Below are 26,812 nucleotides of genomic sequence, written 5' to 3'. Positions count from 1 at the left end.
CGGCTCCTACCCAACCCTCTGATCCCACCTCTCCCCCCTAAGAGTGGTCGGTTAAAAATAGTAGTTTTACCTAAAGTACGTACAAGATAGAGGCTCCAGTGAAGGCGTACCTGACTGTACGTCAACGATCAGCTTGTATTTCTGCCAGAACTTACTTACAACTAATCTACGTAAAAGAGGTACACACAGATACAAGCCTCGATGCATTTAACCCACTCTCGAGGCATGTTCCACTAATCAAGCTGTCGAATCTATGGTTTCCCTTGCTGGATTATCTGTATTATTTTGCATAAATGCAGACGCACGGTAGCCATCATAGTCAGCTGAAGCGAACCTGATCCTGAGATTATCAAGTACAGGTGACCCCCATAAAAGGTCGGCGCATCACTTGATATACTCTCCACTCTAGATTGCGGCTGACGGCTATGAATTCGTTTTTCCCTTACTTTCGACCTGGGCGGAGGGACGCCGCTTATGCTGCCTTCGCCCAACTCTCAGAGTCTGAACAGGCAGTCCGAGAAGAGAGCCAGTTAAACCTTTGCCGAGACACGCTAGAGGAGACCCTTTTAATTCTACACCCTGAATGTCACTTAGCATTGAAGCTGCAAGATGCTCTGGATGAGATTCGGCGTCGGTCTCTGGCTATGCTATCTAGAGACAATAGCGAGCAGCGCAGTAGCGACTTGGATCCACACCAATCACCACGTTCAATCAGCGATGATTGTGAATACAAATACCTCGACAAAATATCGTGCACTCCAGATCGTTCTTGCGATGCACCGATGTCAAACATTGAGATGACTGTTGTTGAGGATAACAACAACGCCGTAGCAGCACCGGTATTCAGAGCTGCAACGCCCGTGAATCGACCCGTGATCATGAATGACAACATTCGGAAACCGCTACATGCAGGCAAGAAGCACTCGCTAGAGGTCAACATGCCCGCCGCAAAGCGACGAAAAGTGAGGGGCAATTAGCTCTCAGATTAGATGTATCGGATAATTCAAAGTAGGAGAGGAGATAAATGTTACAGCAGACTAGTCAGTTAACATCACAACATCACATATCTTTCTGGTACCAGATCTATGAAAAGATACAAATGCCTTGCCTTTTTTCATAACGATATCTTCGTGACCAATGTGGTTATCTCTTTAAGAACCATTGGCACGGTATTGGGATATCGTTACCTAGTTTTTGACTATCTATTTGTTCGGTTGAAACTTAACCCAGTATGCCAGATCGATGCATCATCGCTTTGCCAACCGTTAGCCCGGGATGAGTTCTCCCGTAGCGTACATGACATTCTTTGCCGTCGATTTAAGCTCTAACATACTACCTAAGCCACCTGGACAGTGTGGTTGATTACTTATGGTGAGATCCATGCCGCATTTCTCGTCGATTCCATACTTGCAGACCAAGTCATAAATGTTATATAATTCGTAGTTCTGTGCGACCCAGCTTGTAGGCTGGCTAATACAAGATGAGACGTAATTCATACTATTCGCGGCTGACAGAGGCAATTTACCGTCTTTGAGTAGATGTTGACATTTTGATGTATCTACAATCTCATAAGACATCTGAATTCCCCCACCCAAATGGGGGTCCTCCACAGCAGATGTACCGAATACCAGGTAGTTCCAAGCATCGTAAGAGATATCGTACGCGCCTTCCGACTTATTGATGCGAAGGAGATGAAGGAACCGCCCCTCATTTGCGACTTTGACGCATATACCGTCGCACCCGACCTCTAAGGGCCAGTAGGCGATCCGATTCGTATCGACTTTGCAACCCAAGACTCCAATGGAGCTAGAATATTGGTCATGGGGAGTAATGGATACGATGTTGTGAGTATTGGGAAGTATGGTGTGAACCTCTGAGATCCAAAATGCAGCAGTGCAGACCAAGAGAGGTAGCCAAAGTCGGGATACCGGCATCACGTCCAGAATCAACGATATCATGTTCGATGCCATGGATGGGCATTGATGGGCCTCTGATCAATAAATGAACAGCGATATGGACCCGATAGATTGCTGCGCTTTGTTGTCAGATGCCACAAATAACAAGGGTGTTGGCGAGATGCATACAAGTCTTTTCTTACCTGGCCTCCCCGGGTGGGCTCACTGACTGTCGCCGTTGGACTAAGTATATTTAGATACCCACGAGTCCTTTTCGAGTTGCTTGACATATATAAGTATAACTGATGTAATTTCGTAGAACGTTTTGCGTCATATTTTCTAGATATAACCACAAAGCGGAGTCCACAACCAAGTAAGGCGCACAAAAGTGGGATGTGTCTGTGTAGTAAGCTATAGAGAGGCGAAGGCTGGGTCGCAGTCACCAAGAATATATTATAGGTCTCAGAAGGATTGAATGGATCACATTGCACTGGAAACGTGGCCGACACGAATTCGGCCAGTGTAGGATTTAAAGTATCTTCCTGGTAGTATACATATCAAAGCACTATTTTCTTTTTAATTTTATCTTAGTTATATACGCTCAAAGGCAAATCAAGGGGTGAGTACATATATATATATGCGGCATCATATGTTGCTGTCAAGTCAAAGTCGAATCAAATAAACATTCTCACTACTATGCGTTCTGTCCCGATTTTTGTCTGCCTACTAGGAATCTCGCTTGCCACTGCACTCCGTATTATTCCACGCTCGCAAAAACCAGATGTAACACCAGAAGGTTTTCTTAAAGCAGGCCCTGGTGGCATTGATGCGATCGAAATTACTCCAAAGAATCTACTTGCTGGGACGTCAGGCAATCCCAAAGCTCCTGTTTTGAAACACCGTGCTCCTGACTCTGCTTCCTTGGTGGTAAAACTGATTAATAACTTGGATAGGGCGACTGTGAGAGCTTACATATCCGGTCTGGATGCTACTGGTAAGGTTTTCTTTCTCTCCCCCAACGGTAAGCTTGTCTACCCCAAGTCAAAAGAGCCTCATGTATCAAGCGAGATTACGGAAGACATTGCCTTATCCTTAGGCTCCAAGAATCAGACTCTTGACGTATCACTCCCTCCATTTATTCGCTCAGGTCGCGTCTACTTTGCAGACAGCGACCTCCGTTTCTTTGTTGTCAACAATGGAGGAGGCGATAGCGTTGTCCAACCTTCGGTCACCAATCTACAAGATCCCAATGCAGACGTGAACTGGGGATTTGTAGAATTGACCTATATGAATGGTTTATTATATGCTAACATCAGTTATGTTGATTTTGTCGGTATAGTGCTTGGCATGATGCTCACTGAAAAGGATGGTAGTACCCAGACCACTGCGGGGCTGGTAGCCGATGCTGTTACCAAGATTTGTAATGACTTAATGAAACTGAGAGAAACTGACCATCGTGATTGGGCATCACTCTGTATTGCGAACGCGGAGGGGAAGACTGTGCGTGTCCTCTCCCCGGGAAATCGGCACGAGGTCGAAGCTCAACTGTTCAACGACTATTGGGATACCTATGTAAACGAAGTATGGAAGAAGTACGCAACACAAGACCTCGTCATCGACACCCAGTCAAATGCCAGCCAGGTCAAGTGTAGAGTTTCGGACAATCAGCTCGTCTGCGAAGGAAGCGATCGTGGCTTCGCCAAACCTACCAGTAAAGATATCTGGGGCTGTAACAGCGGCCCGTTTGCTATCTCTGAAGGTGATACATCAATCCATGCAGCTATAGTCCCCCGAATCTGTGCCGCATTTGTTCGATCAACGCTTCTGCTCGATGGAGGTGACATCCAGCCGAGCTTAGGTCAGAGTTCCTACTATACAGTCAATCCTACTAATCATTACAGCCGCATTGTTCATTCTTATGAGGTCGATGGTAGAGGTTACGCCTTTCCTTATGATGACGTTAACCCTGATGGCAATGAGGATGCGTCTGGGGTTGTGAGTTCGAATAGCGTCCAGTCTTTAGCCATCTATGTTGGCGCGCCACCTTCACTTGGCTAAGCTCACTAAGTAATAAGTCAGATACCTTTGTATCTATTCGCTGTACTGATATAATTCGTCTAACTATGAAGGTCAGGCAGCTTCGCATAGGCCTTGTACTCCCACCAAAGGTGTAGGAACTGGAACCATACACAAACCGGCACCCAGGTGACAGCGGCAAATGGCTTCAGTCACAGCACCGATTGTAAGGACAAATGGAAATTATTTGATACGTGGTTGGTTATAGTTTCGATGTGAAATCGCGACCAGCGGCAAGCAAAGGCGTAGAAGTAGAAAGGAACTTGATTGAAGGATTTAAAGAGACATGGGATTATTGGTGGAGTGACATGTAGATAGCTATAGAGATCGATCATTCTTGCTCACTCATCGGCCGGTATATGGGTCCAGTCCGCAGTAAGAGAGAGGTGGACATCAGTGGGAGAGACGAAAAAGGTGGTGAGCATTATGACAAAACGAAGCGCGGAGCAAATCATCAGGAATCACGGTTTCAAGCCAGCGAAAAATCACCACGATTGTGCTATGTCACCTGTAACGTGAATGACACTCTTGAAAACGAACAAGAAGGTGCGGTTTACATTTTTTTCATTTTGCAATCGTAGTGGGGGTATGCAAGTGTATTTGAATGTCTATTAGCAACAAGATTGAGATACCTTTTTACTTGGTTCATAACTCAAGTCAAGTAACGATGGCTGACCTGATCGGATAAACCCAGTCAGTAGTTTGCTATATACAACGGTATTGTATATGTCCAGAAACGAGGTGATTTGATCCTTCATTTCCTGGCAGGGCGATGAATACGACAGTCGATCCAAGCTTTCTCAAGCGGTGTCAAACGCCTCTCTACTCTGCATTGATACCCGAGGCGTACCCACCAGATGACACCTTTGCTTTGGGCTGATCATGGATCAGCCCAGAAACGGCTAGCTGATTCGATGTCTGACGTGTTATCCTCTATCTGTATGGATGGGTAGTGATCAATCGGATATTCTATACAGAATACCTCGAGTGGCCTACTTCTTCTTCCATCACAAAAAGGATGGCATTTGGATTGGGTTTGCTGTAAGCCAACCAAAGTCATGTGTTAAGTAGGGCAAGGGTGAGTATAGTGAAAGACCGCAAGGGTCGGTGAAGCATGGTGGTGTAAATGCTGACTGTGGTGCGAGCATGCTTTGCGGTGGACCAGCAAAGTCGAGACAATCTTTCATCCACGTTTCTTCCCAAGCTGATACGCCCATGCAGTCTGTGAAAGGCATCAAGTCCATACTGCTGTCGAAGCTCCACGGCAACGTATCGAATGATTGTACGTCAGGCGTGCCAATCCTGGTGCTCTTGCTAGGCTCGATCGCCGTAACTGATGAGGGGCTTGCTTCTGGTAGCGTCAAAGCTGTCGAAATCACTTCTTCTACCGGCAAAACGGGCTCTTGGCTCTTATTTCTGGATTCAGTAGCCCTATTTGTATCCTTAGACGGCTGTGGCTCTGTCGGATCGAAGACATATTCAGCGCCCTTCTCGCTTTCGATGATGGAAAGGGATACCCTACAGCCTGTGAGAACAGACAGCTCATACGCCTTCTTGAAAAGTCCTTCTTTCCTCTTCTTAAAGGTCGTCCTTCTGGCGCTTTCACTGGGTATCTTCTTGATTTCGATTCTTCTACGACCCATACTGGCTCAATCATAGCTACCTAAACTTTCAACGTTGGTGCGAATGACTCCTAAATAGAAAATGGCCATGACACAGACTAGGGAGGATCGGAGGAGGGTCAATATTGTTATTCTAGCAAAAGCACGCAAAGTGAGCGAAACCCACTATGGAATGAAGGAAAGGTAGTCCATTATTCGGCCGGAATGTGACAACTGATGCGTCATCACTAACCCCAACGTTATCGTTGCCAAGTCTGGGACCTGGATTGTTACCAATGACAACAACATTAGCAACGCTATGACCGATTATTTTTAGATACCTTGAGCCTTGGCGCTAGTTGATCGTGGTAAGTGACTCGTTGACATGCATGAGGCGCTATTATTAGTTTCTATAATTAGTTTTGTTACGAGATCATACAGAGATTAATTCTCTTCAACTCGAGCGAACATAAAGTATAATTGATTGTCTCGTTCCAGTGTCAACTAATGAACTTGTGTCTATGCAATTAATACTTAGAAAGCATTATCATATATCAGAAGTGCTATTGCTATGGACTCATTGCCTCCAAAAGTGTATTGGATACTGATAGATTATCTGTCTGTCAGTGATCTACATGGCCTGGTGAGCTGCAGCAGGTCAATTCAGAAAAAGGTCAAACCTATGCTTTATCGTGTACTACGCCTTGATTTCGACAATGGAAACGTAAAGCCACAGACGCTGTTACTATTAAGGACTCTAATGCATAGTCCGGAGCTCATGAAGTTCGTGAGGTCCGTGGAATTTTTGAACACGGGATCTAGTATCTGGACACAGGGGCATTCTCAACTTCTAAGTCTTATACTAGTGAGGATGAACTTACGTCCCGAGCGAGTCACAGCTTTCTCTACCACCTCTTCCTGGGTTCCACTTAATACATACTTCGGCGGCCTCAATTCCATAACCTATGCAGGCGCCGTATCGGCCACTCAGCTTGAATGGCTTCGTTGGCATCTGGCCAATTGCAAACAGATATCCCATCTCCACATACGACTTTCCAAGCGCGGATCTAATTACCACTTACCCCTGTTGAGGACTACCGGCCTAGATTGTTTGAGTGAACTCTGTCTTGAAAACTGTGCATTAGAACATTTTGTCCCGGAAGAATCCTGGAGGCTAAGGTGGCTTGATCTTAGATACTGCTCAGGTACCGAGATGTTCATGCATAGGCTATTATCAGGTCACCAGCTGCAGCTTTTGAAAGTGCTTCGCCTTTCTGGGCGATTGTCACGAAGAACATTTCTTTCTTTGCTCGTTTCATTGGAGGAGAATCGTCGCCTAGAAGAGTTATCTCTTCGCCTAGAAAGCCTACCCCAACTAGTAGGACAAGGAGGCTACGGCAAGTCGCTAGCTCCTTCGAAACTAGGAGACTCTTGCCAAAGATTACGGTCCATAATTCTACGCCATCTCGAAACCCATGGGCCCAGGTTGCGATCAGCCACAATAGATATTCGACAGGATATAGATTTCTGTATGCCCTCTATGCTATTCACCGTTCAAGATATCATGAGGATAATCAAATCTTGTCCCTCTGTGGAGTTCTTAGGCTTACCCATCGACTTTCATGATTTATTCTCGAACCAAGCCAGGTCTATAAATTACCCAGTCAAACTCCAAGCACTGCATCTGAGGGGAGAGTACGGCGCTTTCAGTGAGATGGCTAAGAACACGACTACACTGGTTAACCTGTTCCAAGCACCTCCAAGCTTCCAAATATTTGTAGGTTATGGCAAAATGCTTAAAACCATTCATATACCCTCCTCAGGGTATCCGTTGTACTCAAGAGTTACCAAAAGTCAAAAATCAAATTATTGCTTGGATTTATGAGCAAACAGGGTTCTGTAGGTTCCGCCATTACTAGCCACGAGGTTTTGGAACGAAACGACGCCGTAGCGGTTATTTCCAGAGGCCTATGAAGATACAGGCTGTCATACCATGCTGAAAAGGACATGTGACAAACCAGGCAACAGCTAACGACATCTGTGTGAACTCGTCGTCCCGCTTAGTACCCCTTTTCTATGTGTGTTCGCATTACATTTGCATGAATCCTCAAAACTTGAAAGGACTTTCCCCTTGGTCTTTCAGTAACTACTAAATATAAACGAGTAAGAAATGATCAATTGATAAGGTGCAGGGTGTCAGAGGCGCCAATACCATCGAGAACTGAAGACCATAGGTCAAAAATATAAACTCGAAGCAAACAAATATTCGTACCTGAAGCATAGAAAGATTGAAAATGTTGTATGGCCCAAAGAGGCCATCTCTCGAGCAACAAGAGAGCATCTAACGTCACACGATCTTTGTATGACGCTTATTCGAGAGCTGTAGTATTGTTTAAAGTCAATGTCAGGCTGAGCTTTCACCAGTACAATCCGTTTGATTCCCCCACTCGTTCTTCGGCTTTTGCGCATCAGTATCTAAATAATAACACGTTAGTATCAATAAAACGCTGCCTTTATTGCATAAGCCGGTGTCGCGGAGGCCCAAGCTCAGCCAATCGGCACATCTACCAATTTCACTCTAGGGTAGGTCAAAAAGATTGTAAACTTGTAGTTCAAAGTCCCATATAAATTCATTAAGACACGTAATCTGAAAAGAACCTATATTGAGTTTAGCCGTAAGGGAAATTCAAAAGACCCACTTAACGCGTCACGCTACGCGTCTTTATGGTATCAACATTCCTTCCATGTGTCAGACATTACGTGTATTCGGTTCATTGATGTGAATTAGTGTATTCATGTTATGTTCTGTTGAAATCTTCCCCTTAGAGGTTTTACCATTTCGGCTGTAATCTTAAAGTATCCCTGCTTGCACGTGAGGCCCCAGCACCTGTTCAACACCATGAGATGACCATCTCATGCTCAAGCGACTCGGGATAGTTACTGTGAAGGGCATATCACAGTAGAGGCCGGACACATTATGAACGACATGGTCAGAAAAAGAGGACGGAAAGCTGAGACGACTTGTTGATTTATATGGCCGTGAGTGGACGAATATCGCCGTAAAATTAAGCCTACACTCTTCGGAAGAATGTCACAGGCGGTTCCATCAATAACTGAAACCAAGCATCCATCACATCCCAGTCAATTCGTTTGTGGCTGTTGACACAGTGTTAGGGGTCAAGACAATGGCCATTACTAGAATTAGCCAGAAAATTAGAACTTGCAGTAATAAGCACATCTAGAATTGGCCGTACTCTCGTCCTGGCGACTGATATCCCAGCCTAAGAATGCTTGACGGTGACAACGATGACATCACCGAACAATGCAATGCATCTGGAAACCAGTCCAAATCAACACCTCATGGTTACAGTATGTCACCAAGACCTTGCCCGGGTGCCTGGAAGATAAAGGAATCGCTGAAAAGAGATCCGCGAATGAGCATGGTGGCTATACTCAATCCGCCACTGACAAGTAAGCGATGATACTGGCCCGGTCAGAGCAGCGTAACACAAATTGACGGCTTGTTCTGCTTTTTACGGTACAATCGTATTTGATGCTCGACGACTCTATACCAGAGGATTGAGATTCTTTTTACTCTATGCCCAGAGGTGGTGTTTCATACAATATTGTATATGTCCAATAGCACTTCTATTCTACGACCACCGTTTTCAACGAGGGTAGCTTTCGGAAACTTTCTATGTTGGGTACACTGGATTGGCATGTAAAAGAAAAAGTGAAAAGAAATAGTCGCACGGATACAGCCCCTCACACCGTGCCGATGGAGACCAAATTATGCAACCCGGTTTCCAATTCCCCAGGTGCAACGATACGTACCAAGTACTACTCCATATTTGTGAAGCCGGGGAATACACCTAGCTGACGAACATGGTCAAGATAGCAGAGATTCAACTATCTGTAGAAGGATGATAAAAATTGGTTGTTTGACCTTGTATCAGTCATTATTGACTAGAAGCAGCCAGCGTACAGCATCCACTATAAGGCGCGCGGTCTTGCATTTGATTTCACGGCGCATCCCTGTCGCAATTTTTTCTTCACCCAATAAAATTAGCTATCAGCTATGTTTAGTTCAAAGGGAAAGGTAGATTGTGTCCCTATTTTTCGCATGGAAATTCAGCTTGTACTGTTTGCCCGCGTAAACATAAAAGGGACGTCTGATGGCAAACATCCAATTGTCGTGCCCCAGAACATCCCACCATTGCAAATGGCCACATCCAAGAGACCAATGAGGACTTTTCCAGCTTCGCGAAACTTGTGCGAATTTCAATTGCCAAGTTACATCCGCAGACATCGCAGTTCAAATGATGAACACGATTTAAAAGCGACCGCACTCCATAATAATTCGATTCTCCGTAGTGAAAAGCTTCTGAAGGCGCTGGAGATGTTTTGGCAGCCAAGGGTGTCTAATGTGTCACCGAAGCCTCGCCTGTGAATTACAGCTATAAGCTCACTTTGACGGCGGAGTAGATGATGGAAATCATCACGGAGATCCAGAATCAATTCAACTGTTACCACCCAAAAGGATACTTGCTGCAAAGCTGAGAAGTTATGGGTGTACTGTTACACTAGGCGTCGTGATAGCCAAAGCTAGATTCAGCCAGAAACCTACTTTGATATGGCTTGACTTCTACTGCCGTGCTGTCTACTGGTTACTTGCATCGGCTCACTTCTGTACAATAATTGGCTGCCGGTGGATGGGCAGCGATCACAATACCTGACGTCGGATGAAATATGGAAGAGTAGAGCTGGGGAAGAAAGAAAAAAGAAAGCGGCCACTGATGTAGAGTCCATGCATTGAGACTTTGGCAATAAGTCCTAACCCCATTCATTGTGTATGTCTTTAAACAAATATCCAAAACCAACATCTCTTGGGCTTCACTCCAAAACACTTCGACCCCGCCAATAAGGCCTTTCTCTTCCTGTTAGTTGATTATTGTCACATGGAGTACGATTGGAATCTGAAAGAATCTATCATACGCAACCGACTAGCGGTGTAGATCGAAGACTGAAAAGATGTCATGTGAAGCACGCAACCGTGAAATCATGTTGTATCTATTACGTAGCGATAATGTATTGCAAAAAGGTGATGCCAGCCCTTAACATGATAAAGACTAGATGTATTTTGAAGAGTTCTTGCATCAACACTACCTGGAGATACATACTATGGAGATAAGCAAGGAATGAATTAAGTACATGTCCATTACATAATTTAAATGAATGTCTGTCTCTATCTGTTTCCCGTTGCGGTCTGGATTATATTCATAAATAAGATAGAGTAAGACATAACTCTTCCCACCTATCGATGACTGAAGAGGCTTCTTGTTTCATACTCGTAGTCGTTATCTGGGATGGCGATAAAGCGCTAACCAAGTCAAAGGAGTAGACGGATGTTGTACAAGACAATATTACGAAACAAACTCAGCCATCTCTAGAATTTCCAGCGCTGACTGTATTCAGCAGAGCCATTACCAATCGATACGGGAAAGGCAGTGCTTGTATTGGTGCAAATAATTTGATGGAGTCCAAAAATTCCTTTTGGCGCCCGAATATTGTTGACCCAGGCGTTTAAATATTTTCTAGTGTTGGATGATTTCGACCAGCGCGTCTTGGGCAATGGCGTGGTAAGATTTTCCTACATCCATCATGCGAACCATGCGAGGTTTGATCCTGGAGAAGATGCATCAGTACGCGAACAATTGACACACAAATCAATCAAATTCCACATTAAGCAGCCCATAATTTACGGCCATACTGTACTGGCGGCCCACTGTTTGGCCTACCTAACACAGAGCGAGGTGAAAAACTACGAGGACTGCAATGATGACAACGTCCATATTTTCCCCAGCTTTCTTCCTTTCTCGCACAATAAAATAACTTCAAACTCTAAAGATATATCCTCTCCGGTGTCACTTAATTTAAAATCTAGGTACAAGTTATTCAACATAATCTTTATTTGCGTAAAGCACCTCTGGACCTTCAAGTACATCATTGGGCTGTTTACATTACGAGGCAACATGTGGTCTGTCCATATCAACAGCAAACTCAGGTACCTTTTATACATATTTTCTTTCCCAATTTTAGAGTTTAATACTATGACAATATTTGATACAAAGTATCAAGTTATGTCTTTAAGGTCCCAGTAAATTCTATCTAGCTTCTAAATACGTCTTATATTAAGCAGTACGATAGCTGTTTTTTCTCTATCAAACTTATTTCCATTATATCCCTAACATAGATCTTGCATTCTCTTACAATAAGCAGTCTTATTCATTTCTTGCTATCTCTTATAAACTTAATATGCTGCGGAACTCTTGGTGTTGCCGAGAATGCCCACTTTAACGCAGCCAAGGATGCCTTAAGGCTTCCTCTGCAGTAATACGTTTTTTACTAGCTGTAAAAATTTGTCCCAGTAAGTCGCTACACTCAGCAGGGCAATCAATACGCTTAAGGGTATACTATTTTGTTAGTTTAAACGAAATCTGTGCAAGAGCCACCATTGCTTACCTTGTAGTGTTCAATGCTTTGAGAACTATTTGTCGTGGTTGGTGAGTATTTCTCACCCAATGAGCCCGGAGCTCGTTGATAGATTAAGTCCAGAACTTCACATTCCTCCGTTTCCCAAAGGAAATTAGTGCCAGTCAAGAGACGAAAGATTATGCATCCTATGCTCCAAATATCACAAGCGTATGACCATTGTTTACCCTGGAAGACTTCCGGGGCAGTATAACAGTATGGAGTAAGCGCTTCGTAATAACCGACATTTTTGAAAACAGCACAATGAAAGCCGACTATCTGAATCTGGGCACTCAGCAGGGAACTAGGTTTCGTCCCCTGATGATTTGTGCCGGTTGCAGACGAAGCGACCTTGATCTTAGTGTTAAGAGACTGAGGACAAAGCAAGACATTTCTCGGACTAAGAGTAGTATGTACTATGCCAATCTTATGTAGGACTGAGCCTTGTTAGTATGTTAGCAACAGAGGGTAAGTTTCTATACCCACAGGCAACACTTTTAAAAAGCTGTCGGATGAAACTCCGGATTTCACCATGATTAAAGAGGGGTCTGCCATGCAGTAACGTTGACAAACTATCAAACCGATTTTCTTCTATAACGCAAATGTGGCCATTATAACAGAAGCAATCCCGTAGCCATTGGCATCGACTAAGGTTCTTGCGGTCATTTACCTTGATAGTTTGGAGAACACGAAGGTAATCCAATATTTCATCAGTATACGGTTGTCCTTGACGACTTATCACCATAGGCACAATATCTTGAATTTTCTCGTCTTTGACATAGACAACAGTGGAGCTATGCCGTTTCTCTATAATGCTGTCAATGATTTGAACTATTATTCAATTAGAAATTGGCCTGGTACAGAATACTAGTTGTGGCATTACTTACACCTCGGTATGAGTTTGTCCCCCGGGGTTACAATCAGATATCCGTCTTCATCAGTGTAAAAGGGCTCCTGTTCCAAGTAGTTAATAATCTCTGATATGTTTTCTCATTTTGATTAATCAGGGGTTTATAGTTACCTTCAAGACTATGCTTCTAGCATCGGGCTCCAGCGGTGGTTTATCTTTAAAAAAGAAACGATACTGGCAATAAACTTCTGAAAGCCATTCAGAGCTACGAATCTTAAGTTTACGGTCTTTGGCCCATTCCCGGTCCCCATCAATAATTTCTCTAAGTCTTGTTTGAGGGGTTCCATCACGTCCTACCAAAAGTATGTCAGTTACGTTGTTCGTCCTCTTAGCACTTAAAGTGCCACCAAGCGTCGTGATTAATTCCTCCACTTTAACCCAGTCTCCTTTGTAATTATGCTCTAAAGGGAAACCTTTTCCCATGAAGAACTCTCGGCCTGAGCAAGGTAGAAGTCTACGGCGATAAAAATCAACCGGCATGGTGAGTGTTATGATACCGTCAGGTAACTAAGGGAAATTCGATGCAGGCAACTATTTAACTCATTATATAAAGGTGAAGTTAGACTGCCTTACATTTCTTACTTATTTCTTAACATAGGTTATATCTATAGTTAGGATGTAACATTTGCTAGAGCCTATATTGAGAACTCTCTCAACCTTTACGACATGGGAATGAGCTCTAGCTAAGTATGCATCTTAATGTTCCCACGTTTCACGAGTTATTTGGGCCTAGGTTTTGTTATACCGGGAGGGGTTATTGATGGTGCATTAATATGCACGGCTTGAGTCCTGACCATCAGTTAGCCCTCGTTTTTTCTTGCAGAAACTTGGTAAATTGGTTGTAATGTCTCTTGTCTGCCTCTACTCTTCATCTCTGGGTTCTATTCTTTTGTAGCTGAGGCTTTTACTGCCAAAGACTATCCAAGAATATCCCTTGCCAAAGGCTCAAGCCTGTGACGCAGCTATGTGTATAATGCTGTTAAAACATTTATCCCAAATAAGCCAATAGTAATACTTATTAACTTAGGCAATTATGCCCAATCAAAGGGCTGCCATTTATTTATATGCACCGGGGACAGTACTGTAAGATTTTCATGTAAACTGACGCCATGTGTGTATCAAGGCGACCGCCTTTCTATCTTTATCAATAACAGTCCCTCGCTCGATTCAAGAGCAATAATAATAACCTGGTGACTGATAATATCCTGGCAAGCTATAACCTGTCACTTAATGATTTAGATTAATGATCAAAAGGCGGCCGATTGGACCTCTTTGGCTAGGTCTCGCATGCGGCTTACAAAAGAACCCCAGTACGGAATATGAATCCTTAGAGCTTTTATTTACCATATTCTAGTTGAAAGTAGGAAGTACAAAATTTGAGAACTATTTAGGACTTCTCCTTTACAGTTCTTATTAGTCAAGCATACAGCATTACCTCTTGCCACTAAACCATGTATGCTTCATTTAAACTAAAGTCTTTCTAGAAGTATAGTTGCAGAATTCTTGGCTTTTTCCTTTTCATTTTTATGTAGTTATTTTTCTTAAGAAAGAAGAAGAAAGAATAGTAAAATAAAGTAAAGAAAAAGTAATAAGCTTTCACTACCGGTAGTAGTAGATAGGATTATTAAGTCTAAGGTGCTTGCTATATACCTAGCTTCTTGCCATATTCTAAGTTACGAGTTTAGTCCCAAAGCAGTGACCTTAAATTTTCTCCAACAACTAATAGAAGTTAGAAAAGGACTACACCAAGTGTGCTGAAAGGTCTTAGCAGAAATGGAAATGCCAGCAACAAACTTACAATACTGTTTTCCTCGCGACGGATTCTTCTCAAGGTATTGGCTAATCGCGGATCTCATGCATGTCTTTGTATCGTGATCTATGGTCAGTTTTCCTGTCAATAAGGGTGGCAAATCAAGGTCATGGACTGGATTCTGGTCGCCGACGAGAATGACAATAACAACAACATATCCTGCTTTCCAAGAGCTTAGCTCATTTCTAAGATGGCCAAAAAAAGGAGATAGAATGTATGATCTCGTGGTAAACCAAATTAACCGACTTTTGAAATATGGGCTATTCTTGGGCTCCAGAAGTCGTTGCCGCCATTTGAAGCAAGAGTAACCCTCGAATATGCCACTCTCTGTTGCAATGATGTCAAGGTCTTTTGCCAGATACGTGTAGGGAGATAATGGTGCACGGAGAAGCCCATCGCATGTGACTCTTACTTCTTCTCTGGTGGTCCTACTCACAGGTCTGTCTTCAATGGCAGAAGGCGGCAAGAGTACTGTAGCTTCATACTGCGAGCTATCTTGTCCCGTTACCCACGCAACTCTGTAGAACGTCCCGCGACTCTTGATGTAAAAGTCATGCTTACTATCAGGTACCCGAACTTTCAACTCTACGTATCGCCTCGCATTACCTTTGGGGGTGGCATTTTCAATACTACCCGGACGCCAGAGACCATGGATTCCAGTCGCCCCAAGGCCTATAATGCCCAGTCCAAGCAATAAAGACGCAGTAGACTGTAAGAGATGGAACATGCCACCTAGGATGCTTATGATCCCAACAATGCCGTGGAATGTTCTCCGGACCCTTGTTTGCATGCGAATGGCAAGGTACAGGCTGACACACAATGCCACACTGGTCTGCAAGGAAACAGTTAATGCCTTAGATTCATTTCATCGGGCCCACACGACTTGCCATAAACGCCATGATCCAACCTATCAGTGTATTCCAAGACGCTAGGCGATTTGGTTTAGCAGTAACCCGTTCTGCGAAGCATAGGACTACTTACTGAGACCTGACGTGAGGAAAAGTGAAAGACCGACGTGGATTACAGTTTCAAGCAAGACGATCCATGCAAACAAGCTGTGTGCCCAGAGCACTTGCTGTCTGCTGTGACGCAACACTTTGACCAGAATAATTTCGTGGGATCCGAACAAAAATAAAGGAAACAGGTTTGTGAGTGCTAATTTTCCTGAGCAGAGAACGACTCCACGGATTGGTTCGTCAGCTCTGGAGGCATGCCCAAGCGCAATGAGATTTTGAATCGCGATCAGAATTGATATGAGCGCTCTCGTGATGCGCGGGGGAGCGAAACCACTTTGGTCAGAGTCGTCAGCTTCCAGCAAAGCCGTATATGACTTCTTGACGTTGTACTCGATCATCTGACATAAGCTATCCGCCTTTTTCTCCTTCGCTCTTCGTATATTGATCTTGTCGACGAGTGCCAGACGCAACTTCGGCACCCGGGAGCAGAGAATCCAAACGCAAAAACTCACCAGATAGAAACAAGATAATAAGAATTCCATGCAGAGAACTGTTCTACTTCGGCCACGGGTTATGGTTATAAGAATGTCAATAAACTCCAGACGCTTTAGTGCAGGGTTCTTTTGGTATGTTACAAGTTGAGTAATGCTAAAAATAGGGTAACGTGCACGTTTGGAGGCTGTTGCATTTTGTCCTTCCCTCAACTAAAAGCTCTATTTTTAGTGATGTGCTGTAAGCTTTGGGTTTCAGTATTGGTATCGGTGAACTTGTACGCTCTGTGTAGAAGTAGAGATGAGTTTCCAAGCGATCGTAATTAGGCGCTCTGGAACCTGGTGGCCATGGCCCAGTGAACCAATAAGTTCGTCCCATTCCGCATCTGCATCGATACTCGCAACACTGGCTGTAGCTTGTCTGTAAATTCGAAGTTGGTACCTTTGACCCTTTAGAAGCCAGAAATACCCGATTCATCCCATCTTTTCAATGTTCACCGTCCAGAGAATCACAGAGATAATGCGTGTTTTTGCTTTTGCCACTGGTTTCGCGGCCATTGTCCAGGCTCCCGCTGTCCGTGCCCAGTACACCCTGAGTGATAGATACGATTCATCCAACTTCTTCAGCACTTTTGACTTCTTTAACGAAGAGGATCCCACTCACGGATTCGTCGAGTACGTTGACGCAACCACTGCAAAGTCTCAAGGCCTTGTGGCGTATGTCGACAATGCTATATACATGGGCGTCGATTACAAAACTCAAAATCCTCAGAACGGTCGCAAATCTGTCCGCGTGCACTCTCAACAATCTTTCACTCACGGCCTGTTCATTGCCGATATTGCCCATATGCCGGGAAGTATTCCCGGGGTATGGCCCGCGTTCTGGATGTTTGGACCTGACTGGCCTACATCGGGCGAGATCGATATAGTGGAGGGCGTAAACACCCAAATCCATAATAGTATCTATCTGCATACTGGGCCCGGCTGTGTCTTCACCAACGAGGGTGGCGACGAGAGCGATAATTTACTGGTTCAGGACTGTAGTGCACCGGGAGGCTGTGGTCAGATTACGGCAGAGAGTCAGAGCTATGGCGACGGCTTCAATAGTATTAACGGCGGTGTTTATGCGACTGAGTGGACATCTGAGTATATCGCTGTTTGGTTTTTCCAGCGTGATCGTATTCCCGGCGATATCCGATCCGGAGTTCCTGATCCTTTGACTTGGGGTCCGGCTACGGCTAGGTTCAATGGTAGTAACGGCTGCCACCTTGATGATCACTTCAAAGACCACCGTATCGTCTTTGACATTACTTTTTGTGGCGATTGGGCTGGCTCTCCTGAGGTGTGGTATTCAAATCCTCAGACAGCGGCTCTAGGCGAGTGCAAAAACTACATCGCTTCCAATCCATCCCACCTACGGGAAGCCTACTGGCTCATCAAGAGCATCGAAGTGTACCAACAAGGTGGCCAATAAGCTGTGTCTAGTTTTCTTCCCTCCTTCCCTCCTTTCTTTAGTTTCTTTCCCCTTTGTTTTCTCCTTCTCGCCATCGCTGTAAATGTCGCCAAAATTGGCTATATTTGGGGTTTTTATGTATCGTCCAAGATTTCTCTAGGCGCTGACGTAGTACCTGTTAACTTAATCAAAGCCCAGTTGAGGATTCGGCCAGAGGCTAGGGTATATTTGACAGCCAAGTTAGCAACAGATCCAAGGAAGTGTAACTATGATGTAAAGTGTAACACGCCAAGACTGTGAAATGGTCTGAGGTTTGCATCCCTTGCGCCAGGCAGATGCATCATGAATTAGCGCGACTTATGAGAGACTTTCGCGAGTCAAGTGTTGACATTTAGATAAGTTTCTGTCAGCTACGTAATTAGAAACTGAAATGTAAATTCCCCGCTTTTCAACCAGTCTCACCTATGACCAAGTCCTTTTTCAGGTGCAATGAAGTACAGTAGATGGATACTATGATATGTGGTTGGTACAATTATGGACTTGCGAGGCCACACATTATTCGGCTTCAGCCAAGGTTTGGAGGCATCGCACTTGTCATGAATGGTTGGCTGAATAACAGCAAGACAGGCTCCGATGCCATATGCTGACTATGTGTCTTTTTAACCCGATCCAATGGCTATCAGACGACGTCTGACAGCGAGCCGTCTCCCGGATGCATCCCGACTGCCAATTAAAATAGGGACTGAATGTCTGTACTAGACGTCGAGATTGCCTTGCTTACCCTGCTCGAATCACACGTGAGGCGTGCCGATAAATGGTAAAATGAATGCACCAGTCGGGGCGCAGCAATATAGTGATCTATCTGTGCTTGTGTAGTCACATGCGAAACTTCCTAGTCGATAAAGATAGCGAGGGCCATGAAGCTTTGTTGCTCCAGCTCGACAGAACGAGAACTTGTGCCAGACTTGGGACGGTACAGGATCTCCGTTCTTGAAATTAATCCGTATCCTCATTATGCTGCGCTCAGTTTATCATAAAAGCCCGTAGATTTCTTCATGGTATGCTTGTTCCAGAGCCTAGAGTTATTGACACGTGCTCGAATATAACTCGAACAATATGAAGTCGCCCTGGCGCAATTCTCTAATTCTAATAGCTGCTGTAGCATCGGGCTGCAGCGTCGGTCTACTGTTGCATACTTTACTCAATGAAAGAATAAAAACTCGCGGCATAGAAACGCTTCAAATCAAGGCACCCACTATAGTGTCTCGCTTCGACTTGGGTGATGTTACGAACCGAGTACCGGAAGCTGCGTCCAAGATTGAAGAAGGAGCAAGCCGAATAGTGGAAGACATATCTTCGAAAGCTACTGCTATCTCAAAGGCTCTGGAGAGCATACCAACCCAAGTGACTCTTGGTATGGACCAAGTATGCTGGCATGCCTCCAAGACCAAATGCACGCCTATCTGGAAAGGCCCAGACGAATGGTTTCCCGGTCCATTAGCACAGTTTCTCAAGCTCGACGATCGTCCAGTGTATCTTGCTCTCATAAAATACAACATCAGAGTAGGCACTGCTATATCTTTAGGCGTCTACCTTTTAGCCATATCGGTCTTCGTCGGTTGGCTAGTCGCGAGTTTGTGGCCGAGGAATAGGAACAGCAGCGCAAGTCTAGAGAAGAAGAAGGAAATGAAGAAAACTTTGTTTCGCCACATGGTAATGATTGTCAGTGTCATTGGGTTTTGCATCGTCGCTCCGCTCATAGTGAATATTCTAGTCCTGTATATCATCGATACGGTACTAGGAAAATTCACTGTCACGGGGTTAACAAGAATACCTGGAGACCTCTCTATGTTGTTTATTATTTCATTGTTTCTTGCTGTCACATCTTTAGTTTGTTTAGTTTGCTTCCATCATGTGGTGACGAAGATTGCCCTACCTCTACCTCCGCCGCGCCCCTAAGGTTCAGTAGCTCGAATTGACTTGACTTTTGCTGCGAGTCATCAGGCAGCTAGAAGGCGTACCTAGGAAGCCCCAGGCAATTGCATGACAGGCCAAGAATCAAGTAATCCTCACCAAGACCCACCTCCACTACCGTCCCCCAGCAATCATGTCGCTGCTACCTATTCTTGACTATATCACTTCCTCTGCAGTGGATCCTACACTTGACACCGTTTTTAAAGACGAGGTCAATTTAGGATAGAGTACAACGAGTGAACCAAGGTCACGCAAGTTTGTCTTGATATGCCAACCTCGGTGCACTATTCCTTATCTACATAAGCTCTATCATTGTCCAGCCTGGCTCTAGCGCTGCACAACAGACTTCCAGCAGATCTTCAATGGTACTCATTGCCAACGGCCGCCCAGCACAGAGTCTAGATTCCAAAAGTGCATCGTGGAGGGCCTTCGTATCTACCTTTTGGATCGAACGTGGTCCGTTGGCGCCTATAACTGCACCATATATAATCTGGTTTTGCTTAGCCGAGTAGCTTGAGTCACAGAGTTCGCGCTGCCGATGGGCTTCTTCCCCTCCCACTGCCTCAAGTAAAATTCGTATCAACGCAATGCAATGTAAGGCTAGATCGATGTCGTCTTGATCCAATGACGCGAGCTTCTGGTACTCCATCTCGTCGACTTCGGACAAAGTGGCTACAATTTCTGTATCGCTCAGACCTAGAAGAGCTTTCGCTATAGAGTCATCGTATCGCTCAAGTAAAGTCAAGCCTAGGAGCTGGAGGCACAGACAAAACTGTCTCTGGACATCTGTAGTTGATTCCTGTGATGCGTTAGTCGATATTTATCTTTACGTGCACATAATTATCCATCGAACCGTAAGGACTCTGCCTAACGTCATCCACTCGAATAGCAAGTGCACAGCCTGGTAGTTGATTGTCGTGTATGCGGATGCAGGGACTTGACTGCGGGCAGACGAACCGCTGGGTTTCATAATGTAGCTATGTCCTCTTAAAATTCCCAAATAAGAGTATCAAATGCTCTATAGTGTCATCTCGAGGAGCCCGTTGTTTATTAAAATTGTAGAGCCTAAGCCTTGTCAGCACCCGCCAAGGAGTGAGTCAACAAGTCGACATCTGCCGAAGGACTGTAAACTGCATGCAACGCGCTTCAAGATCATAAAGAAAGAGCGTGTGAAATAAGAGAACAAGGTTTTCTTTTTGTGGAGGGCGGGGTTGTGAAAGGAGCGAAACGACGAATCAGAGCAGGGCATCCCCGCTACGTTGGCCCCGCATTTTGTGTTATCCGTTACGTGACACAAATCGCGTGGTTGTGCTGTCCGTCAAGCAATTGGCTATATTTAGTAACAACTTGTTGATGATTGATTTTTGGATTGCAGTTACCATGTAGGTCGACACACCATGCTCTCATTCACTTTCTATTGCGAAATAGAGCAATTCTTATCAGGCGTGTGACAGTGACTTTGGCGTACAAATTGGCGGACAAAGTACATCTTCAGATTTCTAGTTTAATGCCCCATGTAGACAGCCGTACAATCAGTATGTCAGCATTATCAGCCGGGTACAGAAATATTCTCAGCACAGCAAGTACCTATGACTCAGCGCGCACCCACCAGCCTCTTTTATCTCCTAACAGTCTCCTAATCCTGCCTCCTTCCATCCAACATTTCACGCTTTACGGGACCCTTGGATATTGGATAGAAATTATGGAGGTGTTTAATAGTGTAAGACCAACAATACCTCGTCGAAGTTGAAATTTTGAGCCAACGTTGAGTTCATTTTCTATTCACTTTTGGCGTCATGCTTTCACCTCTGTCCGCATCTTTATCTTTCCGGGATAGGACTAACCCAAATACTCGAAAATAAATACACATAGAGTAACGCATTTTGTTCTCGTCATCAGAAGAGCTCAAATATCCCTCTGGATTAGACCTACAAGGTTAATAATTCGACCTTTGGCGCTTACCCTAGACTCAGAGAATGCCTACTGCCCAGGTTGAACCAATCAGAAACATTGTTAGCGTCATCGGTTGGTGAATTATCTTTTGTCGATACCTATGACACCACTTGTAGACAAAGTGCTTTTTTCACGTTCTCGATATTTCGTCTTCCGTGACATTGCTGACATTCTGTACGTTTCCAGGTTTTAGCAGTTTTGGGCTTTTATAGCATGCTGCGATGTCCTGATGAGAGGAAGAAGGTATAATCGGGCAAGAGGGTAGCTGAAGGCAACGAGTGTGAAAGTTAAGTTGTAAGACATTATACGGAGTAGGTTTATCAATACCAAATTCGTATGTATACGAGCACCTTCGCCTTGCTTATACAATCCGGTCTTCTGTTTCTGCGCGCATCCTCTTGTCTTTATCCTTCTGAGTGACACAAGCCTTCGCCACACTAATTACCTTCTAGACCCCATGGACAAGAGCTCTTGCGGCTCAAATCTCAGTGGCGTCACGATTGGTACAAAGGAAAGGCCGTGACATTAGCGGAGGTTTGTCACGCTCCAAGTGGAAGCCACGTAATGAGACGGCAATTCTGGACCGCGAAGCTATTTTTCTGATGACTTGGTTCAATAAAAGGGGCAAGAAAGAGACCAGAGTATTTAAGAATCATCTACTATCATATCGCTATTATATTGAAGTACTAAAGTAAATTTCAGCTAAAAGAGAAGGTGCTAATATGGAGTCAGTGGCCTATTTTGCAAACTCAAATCAAATCATGGTCAGGAGCGGCGCTCGATACTCAAGCCATCAGCTTAGTGAATAATCCTGGATCAACCGTTTTTAGCCGCCCAGCTGGGCAACTTCCTTACCATAACATGGCTCATAGACCTATTTAACACTCCCGTGGCAACATACGAGGTGTCGAAGTGAAGCACAGTATGTATGTCTACTCCCCTATAGTCAAAATATCTTGGATAATTCCGGCTTCCATTGCGGTATCATCGCCCTGTCTAGCTTCTTCATCACCAAGCTCCTCATCAGGAGTGAAGCCATGTGAAACAAGCGCCAGTCACAGTCTGGATCGCGGGCTCTCCACTGGCATAGGCCATTACATGACGCCACGCACTCCGGCGAGCATAGATTCAGCAACTATGGTAAATCAGGTTCAAGAAGCAGAAGCAACCATTGCTTCATTCTCTACATCGAGCACAATATTCTCAGACTCTATATCCAACTATGCAGATGAGCTATGGATCAGTGAAATACGCCATGTTATATCGGTTGGAACATTGGTACCAACTGTCGAGGCTTCATCGACCGAGACATCCAACGGAGAGGTGATAGAGAGCATGGTGCCTGCTAATAGCGGTAAAAGCTCGTACGCAACCACATCGACTGCTAGAGTAGAGGTCCGAGGATCTAGTAGTTTGGGAACGGCCGGGGTGGACACCCTTACAACTGATAGGATGAGGGTGAATTCAATAATGGAAGAACTTTTCACACGAACAGAAAAGCCAGAGGCTTTGTCGACAACCAAGTCCACTGAATCCAGAGTGATTATTACTTCAACAGTCACCAGTGAGCAGAAAGAAACAGTTACGAGAGCTTTATCTGGTCAGACGTCTCCGACAGGCTTGATATGCGGAAACCCGACTGACTTGCCAGGCCGCAGCGATGCTGATCCTCAATTTGTAAGAACCTCTTCATTTGACTGGTGTTTTTTGCCAGCAGTTCAAGGGTTCATGCAGGCCGGTGATGAGTGTGTGATAGATGTAAAACGTAGCTCGGATGATGTCCTCTATGAGTACTCTATTTGCTGGGCAGGGAATTGTGTGGGCGAGCCACAAGCCAAGCGGAAACCGCTTGGGGAAGATGGGCCGAAATGCGAGAATATCCTCTACGAAGACTGCTGGCAGGCGTGCCGTAATAATGAGGGGATGGGGGGACAAGTTCAAGCTGGCTGCCTTGTCTACAAGGTACGGACAGGAGTTGGAAAAAGCCAGGGATATTCACAAGGCGGAAGTCGGCTTTAATCAAACGAACAAGATTGGTTGTTGGGCACTTTGATCGCATCTTTACACGGTCGGAGACATGTAGCCTTCCAATCAAGTGTTGCAAGGACCTGTGACTCAGAGACGTGAAGGTGGAGAACGTGAGGGCGTGACGATACTGGAAAAGGGATCATCACACATGCTTGTTTACCTTGCATCCATTGACTTCCAGAAACGAAGTGGGGCACCCCAGTCCCTTGCCTATGTCTCGATGCTCACAAGTAGGACTAGGCGATACTATTGACTACGGAGGCATTATTGTTCTATATAGGATCATAACAAGCTCAGTGAAATCTTTGCTTTATCTAAACTCTTCCTGGAGAGCGTAGCTTAGCGGGCAAAGGTACATGATTGTAGAAGCTGTACAGTAGCATATCATACAACACTCCATAATTGTTTGTAACTATGCTTCTCTGAATTGGACCAAGTATTGGAGGTCTGATTGCAACGGGCCAGGGTGCTCGGCAACGCAATACAGCTGAAGCTATGACTAGCAGGACGCCACGAAAGATGAAACGGCTATGACCCTTTCTAGGAGGAAAGAGCGCGAACTCTATTATCTTTGTACCAGTTCGATAAGGAGCCCGTTTTGTGAAATGCGAGTCTCGACAAAAGCATCAATACGCCCCAAGTGCTCGAAATCAACTAAGTAGAGAGTCACCCAACCCTATTGACAGAAATATGTCATTTTACTCTACTCTATTGAAGGCATTAAAAATAGAGTGATGGCTGAGGTGTGGAAAAGCAAGGGAAGTAACCAACTATGCTCTACAAGTCGATGTTATTTAGTGAACCAAACTAATTGCTCTGTCAATCAAAAGGATATTAAAGGTACCTTTGATAGCTAACGCAAGTTCTGAGATGCTATATGTCACGATACATAAGCTCCTTATCCGCTCGTAATTCGCCGACCTCTTTGGAGCCTTCAAGAACATATCGAAAGTCTTTGGCTACCGCCCTCAACGAAAGAAGATCCCATATAGATATGCCCGAGCCAAGATCTCTTTGTTTACTGTGCCAAAGACCTCGATCCAGCAAGCGTCGCCTACACAATAGCGATTTCCTAGACAGACTGATTTGTTCCAGGTCCAGGACTAGGTGTGCCAGAATTAAGCTTTCACTTCACGACGAATTAAGTAAGCCAGTCGTTGTGGATCACGACAGTGCTAGGCATTACGGAAGCGAGCCCTACGGAATGAGAGAATTGCCAACGGGCATGTTGGCTGACTATACAAAGGGCAACATAGCAGAACTTGCGGGGGATTCTGTAGCTTGCGGCCGCTCCTCCTGGGTGGATACAACGGAGGATCGGGCTCCCATCGTGGACTTGGATTCGAAACCACGCAGAAGACATCATGAACATGCCTTAGCTTAACGTTTTTCAACTTGCAACCTACATTTGTGTCCAAGACAAAATAACACAAAAATACAAAGCCTTTCTTGACTGTCGGGAAATCAGCCCGTATGCGTGAAAAATACACGCTAGAGCTAAATTAGATGAGCAACCATGAGTAGTTTGTACAGGCAACATGACAATAAGTAGACCAAGCGGCGTCGATCAACCAATCATACAAAGTATGCGCCATAAGCTACAGGATGAACGATAGTGAAATTCAGTCCCGCTTTTCTGGGTGATGTCGTTCATTTGATCAAAAACATGGAATCTCTATTGCCGACCCGAGAATAGCGCCCCCTTCCTCTCCCCTTCGGGCACCCTTAAAGTAGGTGTTGAGTGCTACAAAAAGCTTCATCGATAACGGTATAGCGTGAGTGCAGACTGGATGAGTTCACAAGACGTTCACCAACCCCCACGAAGGTATGGAGAACCTTCTCGAGGTAAGGCGCGCAGTTTGCGCCAGCCATTGACTAGCATCAACTCTAAATAACAATTCTATTAGGAATAATCTTTTCTTGGAAGGTGCTTAGCACGCAAATCAAGTACCCGTGACATTTACCATCCACTACTAGACGTCATCGTGGCAATGACTGTGGTTCATAGTAGGCCTGATGTTCACTAGCTTGATCATGTCAGAAGGACATAACGAAAGGAGACTATCAGTAGGACGCTTGATGAGTAGTAGAAATCCGAGTAGTAATGGCTCCACCATCCTATATCTCGGACAGGACGTGCCTTCTTGTCATCTATCTACAGTGTCCCAAATCGCCCAAAATTCATGCTAGGACATAATGATTCAAAAAGCAAGAACAATGATTTTAGGAAAAAGTCGCGATGACCGCCGACCGAATTTGTGTCCAGAGATTCGGGTTGCAGCCGTTGTGAGCCCATTGAGCCATAGGCATATGGAGGCTAGGGAAGAGTTATGCTATATTCGACCCGACTATCTTCAACCCGGGCATGCATCACTTTCAGACGGTGATCTTAAACACAATAGCATGATCCCTCCCCCGCTGTCCATTTCAAAGCTGCGACGTGGGAAACAGATCACAGAGCTGACGAATGGCCAACTCATTGCTGGCCGTCAAAGCAAAAGACTAAGCGGCATCACCCACGAGATACACGACAATGACTCGATCCAACCTCTGGATACATCGCATGTCACCCTATCGCCACAACCTCCAGATGAGGAAAACATTGAGAGGAGAAAGGATGCTGAGTACTTCGCCGAGAAGATTGCACAGTTCTATGGCTTCGATGTTGTTTACGTCGCTAGCATAGACTCTACTTTACTAGAGCAAGCCCGACCTAACGCTTTTGCAACGGTACTTGTGGCTTATACTGTCCCAGGAGTGAGTTTGCCGCGGCTGGTACCAACAGCGCTGTACCGGATGCCTGTTGAGGAGGATGGGTGGATTCACGATTTCGAAGCGTTACCATCCGACTTCCAAAGCGGATATAGGCGCCTTTTCGATGGAAAGTCGGTTAAATATGTTTTCATGTGTTTTGCCAGGCCCAGAGCTCGATATAGTGACCGCGAGTCTATAACGCTATTTGAGGATGCTGAGTGGCTAGCACAAGCAGTCACATCACGGCCATTTTGGATATGACGTCATGGTTCCTATTAGTCTTTTGAGCATTGTTGAAGAACCTGGGCCAGTTGAGGTTTATATTTAATATTTATTCAGCCTCATAGATCCTTTTTGTTCCTGATTACCTATGCGTTTTG

The 26,812-nt window shown here is 44.9% G+C and overlaps 12 protein-coding genes across 12 annotated transcripts; 7 read left to right on the top strand and 5 right to left on the bottom strand.

Moving 5' to 3' along the window:
* Positions 1-425: 425 nt before the first annotated feature.
* Positions 426-977, top strand: BKA55DRAFT_544402 (uncharacterized protein; the record flags this gene model as incomplete). Its single annotated transcript, XM_046190707.1, has 1 exon — positions 426-977. The coding sequence occupies one exon, from the start codon at positions 426-428 to the stop codon at positions 975-977; it is 552 nt and encodes a 183-aa protein (XP_046044276.1).
* Positions 978-1,265: 288 nt separating this feature from the next.
* Positions 1,266-1,934, bottom strand: BKA55DRAFT_598120 (uncharacterized protein; the record flags this gene model as incomplete). The annotated part of the gene is made up of 2 exons (XM_046196173.1): positions 1,266-1,336; positions 1,367-1,934. 2 exons carry the CDS (start codon positions 1,932-1,934, stop codon positions 1,266-1,268), a joined length of 639 nt encoding a protein of 212 aa, XP_046044275.1.
* A 657-nt stretch (positions 1,935-2,591) lies between these two features.
* BKA55DRAFT_695460 (uncharacterized protein) lies at positions 2,592-3,953 on the top strand (the record flags this gene model as incomplete). The annotated part of the gene is made up of 1 exon (XM_046200156.1): positions 2,592-3,953. One exon carries the CDS (start codon positions 2,592-2,594, stop codon positions 3,951-3,953), a length of 1,362 nt encoding a protein of 453 aa, XP_046044274.1.
* An 898-nt stretch (positions 3,954-4,851) lies between these two features.
* On the bottom strand, positions 4,852-5,614 carry BKA55DRAFT_544399 (uncharacterized protein; the record flags this gene model as incomplete). The annotated part of the gene is made up of 3 exons (XM_046190706.1): positions 4,852-4,908; positions 4,968-5,010; positions 5,106-5,614. 3 exons carry the CDS (start codon positions 5,612-5,614, stop codon positions 4,852-4,854), a joined length of 609 nt encoding a protein of 202 aa, XP_046044273.1.
* Positions 5,615-6,143: 529 nt separating this feature from the next.
* BKA55DRAFT_710033 (uncharacterized protein) lies at positions 6,144-7,612 on the top strand (the record flags this gene model as incomplete). Its single annotated transcript, XM_046200770.1, has 2 exons — positions 6,144-6,355; positions 6,689-7,612. 2 exons carry the CDS (start codon positions 6,144-6,146, stop codon positions 7,455-7,457), a joined length of 981 nt encoding a protein of 326 aa, XP_046044272.1. The 3' UTR covers positions 7,458-7,612.
* A 4,333-nt stretch (positions 7,613-11,945) lies between these two features.
* BKA55DRAFT_522859 (uncharacterized protein) lies at positions 11,946-13,493 on the bottom strand (the record flags this gene model as incomplete). Its single annotated transcript, XM_046188604.1, has 5 exons — positions 11,946-11,981; positions 12,095-12,475; positions 12,774-12,934; positions 12,991-13,057; positions 13,125-13,493. 5 exons carry the CDS (start codon positions 13,491-13,493, stop codon positions 11,946-11,948), a joined length of 1,014 nt encoding a protein of 337 aa, XP_046044271.1.
* Positions 13,494-14,482: 989 nt separating this feature from the next.
* BKA55DRAFT_523048 (uncharacterized protein) lies at positions 14,483-16,321 on the bottom strand (the record flags this gene model as incomplete). Its single annotated transcript, XM_046188618.1, has 5 exons — positions 14,483-14,527; positions 14,812-14,852; positions 15,070-15,655; positions 15,702-15,730; positions 15,805-16,321. 5 exons carry the CDS (start codon positions 16,319-16,321, stop codon positions 14,483-14,485), a joined length of 1,218 nt encoding a protein of 405 aa, XP_046044270.1.
* Positions 16,322-16,790: 469 nt separating this feature from the next.
* Positions 16,791-17,744, top strand: BKA55DRAFT_522921 (concanavalin A-like lectin/glucanase domain-containing protein; the record flags this gene model as incomplete). The annotated part of the gene is made up of 1 exon (XM_046188609.1): positions 16,791-17,744. One exon carries the CDS (start codon positions 16,791-16,793, stop codon positions 17,742-17,744), a length of 954 nt encoding a protein of 317 aa, XP_046044269.1.
* Positions 17,745-18,839: 1,095 nt separating this feature from the next.
* On the top strand, positions 18,840-19,375 carry BKA55DRAFT_598110 (uncharacterized protein; the record flags this gene model as incomplete). The annotated part of the gene is made up of 3 exons (XM_046196172.1): positions 18,840-18,903; positions 18,955-19,255; positions 19,309-19,375. 3 exons carry the CDS (start codon positions 18,840-18,842, stop codon positions 19,373-19,375), a joined length of 432 nt encoding a protein of 143 aa, XP_046044268.1.
* A 617-nt stretch (positions 19,376-19,992) lies between these two features.
* Positions 19,993-20,667, bottom strand: BKA55DRAFT_544394 (uncharacterized protein; the record flags this gene model as incomplete). The annotated part of the gene is made up of 2 exons (XM_046190705.1): positions 19,993-20,496; positions 20,551-20,667. The coding sequence occupies 2 exons, from the start codon at positions 20,665-20,667 to the stop codon at positions 19,993-19,995; spliced, it is 621 nt and encodes a 206-aa protein (XP_046044267.1).
* Positions 20,668-22,102: 1,435 nt separating this feature from the next.
* On the top strand, positions 22,103-23,703 carry BKA55DRAFT_523130 (uncharacterized protein; the record flags this gene model as incomplete). The annotated part of the gene is made up of 3 exons (XM_046188623.1): positions 22,103-22,184; positions 22,597-23,327; positions 23,461-23,703. Coding segments are annotated over 3 exons (1,056 nt in total), but the record flags the coding sequence as incomplete, so codon positions are not given.
* A 2,171-nt stretch (positions 23,704-25,874) lies between these two features.
* Positions 25,875-26,693, top strand: BKA55DRAFT_523384 (uncharacterized protein; the record flags this gene model as incomplete). Its single annotated transcript, XM_046188636.1, has 1 exon — positions 25,875-26,693. One exon carries the CDS (start codon positions 25,875-25,877, stop codon positions 26,691-26,693), a length of 819 nt encoding a protein of 272 aa, XP_046044265.1.
* Positions 26,694-26,812: the final 119 nt, after the last annotated feature.

This window comes from Fusarium redolens, assembly GCF_020744475.1.
Source record: "Fusarium redolens strain MPI-CAGE-AT-0023 chromosome Unknown BKA55scaffold_18, whole genome shotgun sequence".
Lineage (NCBI taxonomy): Eukaryota > Fungi > Ascomycota > Sordariomycetes > Hypocreales > Nectriaceae > Fusarium > Fusarium redolens.
This window is presented reverse-complemented; position numbering and strand designations above follow the sequence as displayed.